Raw genomic sequence first — 8,099 nt, 5'->3', positions numbered from 1 at the left:
TAAATGACTTAAATGTAAATGTAAATGTACTTGCACATCATCATCTGCACATCTATCACTCCAGTGTTAATGCTAAATTGTAATTATTTCGCCACTAATGCCTATTTTTTGCCTTACCTCTCTAATCCTACTACATTTGCACACACTGTATTTAAAGCCCAAATGCACTTCCTGGATGACTGCTGTCATTTCATTAGGGGTTGGGCCATAACATTCACATATTAACGTCCCCGCCCTTAACTTTCAGTAACAGTATAACTACATAATGAAAAGCTATTTTAAATATGCTGCAGTGCCATCAGCATCAATAGCCAATCCCTGCAATAGCCTCTAGCCTCAGGTTCTATCTTCTGGTGGAGCATAGGTGGGCTATTCCAGTATCGTAGGGCTGCATTCTTTGCACGATTTTGCTCCAGCTCAGTGCAAACATACCTGATAAAAATAATCATGGTCCAAATTGAAGACTATGATTATTTGAACATTTGAATCCAGTGTGGGACCAATGCAGCTCTCCAGGACCAGAGTTGCCCACTCTTGCACTCTAGAAGATGCTGTGAGTCTCACATCAAACATAGACTTGAGACAATAGTCAAATTTCAAACCATTCAAGAAGCAATGTCATTATATTAGAAGGCTGTCCACAGCTTAATTTCCACTCTTCTATTTGCTATATTTTATAGAGATCTTTTTGTTTGTACTACAAGCCACATATTCTAGATATTCTGCAGTGCAGGAAGACACCCATCAATCCAACCCCCTCCCATATCCTTTCCCCTCCCTCATCCCTCCCCAGGCATTTTTAGGCTCCTCTTAATGACAAAGTCATGATTACTCTCTAGGGTGATTCTCACAAAACAACCTAGAAATTGACCAGCTGTCATGGAATCTGGTAGTCTCCTCCAAGATAGCACACAACAAGAGCCAAGAATGGAAAACAAAACTATGACTGAGAAAAGTACTCTATAAACAAGATTGAAATAATAAACAGATATGGAAGTAGACAGGATCAAATTATTATCTTAGTGCCCAAAAACAAATATTAGTTTCCCCCCAGGAGCTTATCTATTATAGATTTGATATCAATTGTTTTAGCACCCCTTTTTATTACTCTCATTCATTTTCCCTACTGAATTCTGTCTCAGAGTAATTTCAGGGTTTATTGTTTGTATTTACAATTGACTTAAATCTGAATAAGCAATGCTGCCACAGTTTCCACACGAAGCTGGGACAAACATTGTTTTAAATTGATTTGAATTCAACACCTAGTATTTAAGTGCAGGAAAAATGTAATACATCTTGTTGAATTGAGTCAGACCATCTATTTTTGTGGTGTTCAGCCATCATTATCTGTCAGTTTCACCAAATTAGTAGTTATCTTCTTTTCCAGCTGGATCTGAGAACGACTGGGAAATAGTACAATATAACTTTAATTACATGACTGTAGGCTTGTAGAGGCAATGTTATGTTGTGTGATTTTTTACTCTAACATTGGACGTGTCACTGTCCCTAGAACCATTCCACTCTACGTAACCCGCTGCGCTCCCTCTGTACTCCCTCATCCTAACCCATTCGCTTATGCTCACCTACGTCGCTCTCAACAGTTCGTCCATCCGACCACTCTCTCTTCGATTTACCAACAGCAAATACGTTCGGAGACGACTTGCTTTCGGTGGAGAAAGAACAGCAGCGGGCAAACACAAAATCTCACACACCGGACCCTACAGATGTAGCCTAAATAACTTTCAGTGAGAATACCAGGTTTTATTTTCGTTTTACATAACAATTACCCCGTAATTATTTGATTTATGTCCATGACATTTGATTAATCCATCCACATTTCGGGAAATTTACGGAATTCTGAAAAATGTTGCGAACAAGGTTCGCTCTTGTTCATCAATTCCTTTTGTAACAATTTAGTCCACATGTAGGCAGGCCTATGCCACATGATGTATTTGAGTGTAATTTCGAATATGTAAGTGTAACGTTAGTGGTGGTTTACCTGGAATTATTTTAACAGAATCGTACGACATCGTAAATGAAATGGATCTTTGGGGAGTGTACCTATTTCATCTCGTATTCATTGGTGAGTACTGCTGTAAGATACGTTGTAATTCATTAATATTGATGGACCCGTTTCTTCCATAACACCTGTGTGTAACAGAAGAAGGCCGCCAGAAACTTGTCACTGAAAAATACTGTCGGCTGCAACTGTGCTAATGCTGGTTAAAACAGTGTACAGTAAGTGTATATTTAACATTTAGGAAATTATTTTGATGTGATATGAAAGTAAAGGGCTTTATGTTTCTAGAACCATATCGCAATTGAGAATCAATTCACGTCTAGATGGAGTATTTGGCTGTTTGGGCTGCCAGACGAAGTCAAGCTGTGAAAATAACTAAGTCCTTGGACCTTAAGGAGTAACAGTTGGCACCTTAAGAGTACATCTTAGGCTAGCAATAGCCTACATTTTAGTTGTAGGAAATGATGGTTTTGCCATCTAGAGAATGGGCTCCCGAGTGGCGCAGCAGTGTAAGGCACTACATCGCAGTGTTTGAGGCGTCACTACAGACCCTGGTTTGATTCCAGGCTGTATCACAACCGGCCGTGATTGGGTGTCCCATAGGGCGGCGCACAATTGGCCCAGCGTTGTCCGGGTTAGGGTTTGGCCGGGGTAGGCCTTCATTGTAAATAAGAATTTGTTCTTAACTGACTTGCTAGTTACATAAAGGTTAAATAAAAAATAGAACATAAATTAAAATGTGATTGCAATGTATGCCACATTGAAAATCAATATGAGGTTGAAATCAAGTGGCTCACTAGCACTTCATAAATGTTCTGATACCCAATAATCTGCATACACCCATTATGATGGGTCAATTTCAACATGTAGGCAATTATTGGAATTCATCAAAATTGTGGCGCGTGTGTATATCAACTTGTCGGACAACATCAGCATTAAGCCAACCCCTGTGCACCGATGAAGAACCTTATGACAACACTTTGCTTAAAGCTAACAGGTATAATGCTTTATGACTTATTATACACATGTACGATGTGTTTATTTTAAGGCCTATAATATGTCCTGTCTATATGTTGTAAATGTCTCTCTATTGTTGCACATTTTCTACGGACTCAAAATGGCTATTAGGCCTATGCCTAATTTAGTCAGGATAAATAAAGATGATAATAATGCATTTTCTATCCTCTTGAAGTTGTTCATACATGCTTATGACAAGTGTAAGAATGCATTATACCTGTCCACTATACGTAAAGTGTTTACTTATATATTCAATACATTATGTAGGATGAACTGCTGCCTTTCCCATTTACATTACATTTACATTTAAGTCATTTAGCAGACGCTCTTATCCAGAGCGACTTACAAATTGGTGCATTCACCTTATGATATCCAGTGGAACAACCACTTTACAATAGTGCATCTAACTCTTTTAAGGGGGGGGGGGGGTTAGAAGGATTACTTTATCCTATCCTAGGTATTCCTTAAAGAGGTGGGTTTCAGGTGTCTCCGGAAGGTGTGTGATTGACTCCGCTGACCTGGCGTCGTGAGGGAGTTTGTTCCACCATTGGGGTGCCAGGCAGCGAACAGTTTTGACTGGGCTGAGCGGGAACTGTACTTCCTCAGAGGTAGGGAGGCGAGCAGGCCAGAGTGGATGAACGCAGTGCCCTTGTTGGGTGTAGGGCCTGATCAGAGCCTGAAGGTACGGAGGTGCCGTTCCCCTCACAGCTCCGTAGGCAAGCACCATGGTCTTGTAGCGGATGCGAGCTTCAACTGGAAGCCAGTGGAGAGAGCGGGAGGCGGGGTGACGTGAGAGAACTTGGGAAAGTTGAACACCAGACGGGCTGCGGCGTTCTGGATGAGTTGTAGGGGTTTAATGGCACAGGCAGGGAGCCCAGCCAACAGCGAGTTGCAGTAATCCAGACGGGAGATGACAAGTCCTGGATTAGGACCTGCGCCGCTTCCTGCGTGAGGCAGGGTCGTACTCTGCGAATGTTGTAGAGCATGAACCTACAGGAACGGGTCACCGCCTTGATGTTAGTTGAGAACGACAGGGTGTTGTCCAGGATCACGCCAAGGTTCTTAGCACTCTGGGAGGAGGACACAATGGAGTTGTTCAACCGTGATGGCGAGATCATGGAACGGGCAGCCTTCCCGGGAGGAAGAGCAGCTCCGTCTTGCCGAGGTTCAGCTTGAGGTGGTGATCCGTCATCACACTGATATGTCTGCCAGACATGCAGAGATGCGATTCACCACCTGGTTATCAGAGGGGGAAAGGGAGAAGATTAATTGTGTGTCGTCTGCATAGCAATGATAGGAGAGACCATGTGAGGATATGACAGAGCCAAGTGACTTGGTGTATAGCAGAATAGGAAGGGCCTAGAACAGAGCCCTGGGGACACCAGTGGTGAGAGCACGTGGTGCGGAGACAGATTCTCGCCACGCCACCTGGTAGGAGCGACCTGTCAGGTAGGACGCAATCCAAGCGTGGGCCGCGCCGGAGATGCCCAGCTCGGAGAGGGTGGAGAGAGGATATGATGGTTCACAGTATCAAAGGCAGCCGATAGGTCTAGAAGGATGAGAGCAGAGGAGAGAGAGTTAGCTTTAGCAGTGCGGAGCGCCTCCGTGACACAGAGAAGAGCAGTCTCAGTTGAATGACGAGTCTTGAAACCTGACTGATTTGGATCAAGAAGGTCATTCTGAGAGAGATAGCAGGAGAGCTGGCCAAGGACGGCACGTTCAAGAGTTTTGGAGAGAAAAGAAAGAAGGGATACTGGTCTGTAGTTGTTGACATCGGAGGGATCGAGTGTAGGTTTTTCAGAAGGGGTGCAACTCTCGCTCTCTTGAAGACGGAAGGGACGTAGCCAGCGGTCAAGGATGAGTTGATGAGCGAGGTGAGGTAAGGAGAAGGTCTCCGGAAATGGTCTGGAGAAAGAGGAGGGGATAGGGTCAAGCGGGCAGGTTGTTGGGCGGCCGGCCGTCACAAGACGCGAGATTTCATCTGGAGAGAGAGGGGAGAAAGAGGTCAAAGCCACAGGGTAGGGCAGTGTGAGCAGAACCAGCGGTGTCGTTTGACTTAGCAAACGAGGATCGGATGTCGTCGACCTTCTTTTCAAAATGGTTGACGAAGTCATCAGCAAGAGGGAGGAGGGGGGGAGGGGGAGGAGGATTCAGGAGGGAGGAGAAGGTGGCAAAGAGCTTCCTAGGGTTGAGGCAGATGCTTGGAATTTAGAGTGGTAGAAATTGGCTTTAGCAGCAGAGACAGAAGAGGAGAATGTAGAGAGAGGGAGTGAAAGGATGCCAGGTCCGCAGGGAGGCGAGTTTTCCTCCATTTCCGCTCGGCTGCCCGGAGCCCTGTTCTGTGAGCTCGCAATGAGTCGTCGAGCCACGGAGCAGGAGGGAGGACCGAGCCGGCCTGGAGGATAGGGGACATAGAGAGTCAAAGGATGCAGAAAGGGAGGAGAGGAGGGTTGAGGAGGCAGAATCAGGAGATAGGTTGGAGAAGGTTTGAGCAGGGAAGAGATGATAGGATGGAAGAGGAGAGAGTAGCGGGGAGAGAGAGCGAAGGTTGGGACGGCGCGATACCATCCGAGTAGGGGCAGTGTGGGAAGTGTTGGATGAGAGCGAGAGGGAAAAGGATACAAGGTAGTGGTCGGAGACTTGGAGGGGAGTTGCAATGAGATTAGTGGAAGAACAGCATCTAGTAAAGATGAGGTCAAGCGTATTGCCTGCCTTGTGAGTAGGGGGGGAAGGTGAGAGGGTGAGGTCAAAAGAGGAGAGGAGTGGAAAGAAGGAGGCAGAGAGGAATGAGTCAAAGGTAGACGTGGGGAGGTTAAAGTCACCCAGAACTGTGTGTACACTTTCCCCTCAGGAAAGGTGTTAGAACATGAATGAATTTAATGAAACAAGGCCATCAGTCTTGTCCCATCTAGCTGTAGCATACACATGACTCCAATGGATTGTATCCTACTAGAATTTAAATCTTACTTTGAAATAGACTTCAATGCAAGGGTGTAATTTTGTGTTGTATATTAGAGAAGGGTCAAGGTAAATGGGTTCCGAGGTCAATACCCTTCTAGGGGGTCCGAGGGTATGCCCACCCAGATATAAAAAAATAGCTGGGAAATGGTTGTTTCTGGGGAATTTGAAGGGGAAATACATCCCAAACTTCTCTGATAATTTGGTCAATATATCTCAACCACAACTGATATACCAATCAATTTCTGTGTTACTTTAAACTGTTGGTCTAACAGTTTAGAATGTTGCAACCAAACACCTGCTTTGACTACATTTAAATGTCATAACCCATTTTGCTTATTTGTGTACCCTTCAATCAAGTTGCAGCGGGTTCAGACAGGAAACCTGAGTGTTGCATCAACTGATGGCATCAGCTGATATTGCACCAATTAGATTAATCAATCTACGTTAATATGGCGGTTTTGCACACATATTCTCTGATGTCTGCTGCGCGCAAGCTATGCACTGGTGTTCTTGGTGACATGCTATTGCTGTAACATGCGTTACTCCCCATGCATGTCTGTTTTTCCACAGCTCACCCTAGCCTCCAGCTGTTTGGGCTCTGCTTTTGTTTCGGTCAGAGGCTCACTGCCTGCTGCCATGATGCATGCTCTGACAGGGAGCTTCTCCAAAGGAGCAGAGCCTAACACCAAGACTAACATATTGCATGTATTGTAATCTTTTCTAATCAAAGGTTCAACGGGGTGTTTTCTGTCTGAACCATGCTTGGCATGTAATTGTTTTGAGGAATGTCTATGAGAAAGTCAGTTCTGGTGACCTTTCTACTCCAAATTGAATGAAAATAAGATGCTGCACCATTTAAAATAATCTCCCCCTTCAAAAATGAACCTAACAACATTTTGGTCCATATTAATCAGGCTGCTGTGTTATTTAGCAATAATCATTATCACCTGTAGCCCAACTGATGCAGCACAGTGGCTTTAAATAAAAAAGGCTGAAGCCCATCTGTATTTGTGCAAATCATTAGCTAAATCAGTGCTTCCCAAACTTTTTCAGTCATGCCCCCTTTCATCATGGGGGAACATCCTGTGAGGGGTGGTCCAAAATAGGGAGGGTTGTCAGACTTTGTCAAACTTGATTTTTTGTTGCTTTGGGGAGGGTTGTGTATTTTTTGGGGGGGTACAAGGGAGGGTAGTGCGGTTTTTCCCTGGTTTACATTCGCTTTTTTGCAGGGTTTTACAATATAATTTCTTCCATCCTAGCCACATTTCCTTGTGTGCTTGCATGCACCGCCTCTATATCAAGATGTTTTGGTACTACCCTTATGCAATATTGCTTTTCCGTGTGCTAACTTTTATTATAAACTGGGTGGTTCAAGCCCTGAATGCTGATTGGCTGACAGCCGTGGTATACAGCCGTGGTGAACAGCCTTTAGCCGTGGTATATTGGCCATATACCACACCCACTCGGGCCTTATTGCTTAAGTATACCGCAGGTCAGTATAATCTACCAGTCTAACGGTCTATCCTGCCGTCTATCCACCATTCATAGTGACAATAGCGGTATGTGGATCGTTTGTCCAGATCTGCAGTAGGTTAACTAGCAATCATACCACACATGAAATCATTCAAGGCTACATACATTTTTATATGAATCGACAAAAACAAATAGGAATAGCTGATAGGCAGCGGAGAGGCCAGGTGCATCACTCTGCATGAAGTAACAGGGAAGACATGAGACACACAGCTCAAAATTTGATTTGGATCAATTGTGGGCTTACTTTCAACAGTTTATATGGTCTAGAAAGGCACAGTAGCAGGCCAGTCTGGCTATATGTTTACTTCGGATACTGATTGCGTTGTCTTTTGCAGATCATCATTATCCCCTGTCGTCCTATAATAATGTGGCTCCCGGCAGGTCCTGGTATTCAGGAAAGCTTAACTCATGCTCTGCCTCTTCTCCAAGCCGAGCAGCTAACTTTTTAAACGCATTACCTTTTATATATATGTCATCAACACAACCAGTCACACTGTTTCAATCTGATTAGGCTACTTCAAAAGTATCCCGTAGGCGTGCGCACGTTCATCCAAAATATAATTCCCCA

The 8,099-nt window shown here is 44.4% G+C and overlaps 1 protein-coding gene across 1 annotated transcript in view; it reads left to right on the top strand.

Annotated features, from left to right (window-relative positions):
* The first annotated feature begins 1,642 nt into the window (after window positions 1-1,642).
* LOC111981805 (GDNF family receptor alpha-4-like) overlaps window positions 1,643-8,099 on the top strand; it is a 108,344-nt gene continuing 101,887 nt past the window's right edge. Inside the window, exon 1 of the mRNA XM_070449231.1 lies at window positions 1,643-2,083. Coding sequence (XP_070305332.1) covers window positions 2,041-2,083 — 43 coding nt within the window. The 5' untranslated portion in view covers window positions 1,643-2,040. The remainder of the gene's footprint in view (window positions 2,084-8,099) is intronic.

This window comes from Salvelinus sp. IW2-2015, linkage group LG20 (assembly GCF_002910315.2).
Source record: "Salvelinus sp. IW2-2015 linkage group LG20, ASM291031v2, whole genome shotgun sequence".
Taxonomy (NCBI): Eukaryota; Metazoa; Chordata; class Actinopteri; order Salmoniformes; family Salmonidae; genus Salvelinus; species Salvelinus sp. IW2-2015.
Note: the sequence above shows the minus strand (reverse complement) of the source record. Positions and strands in the feature narration are given on the sequence as shown.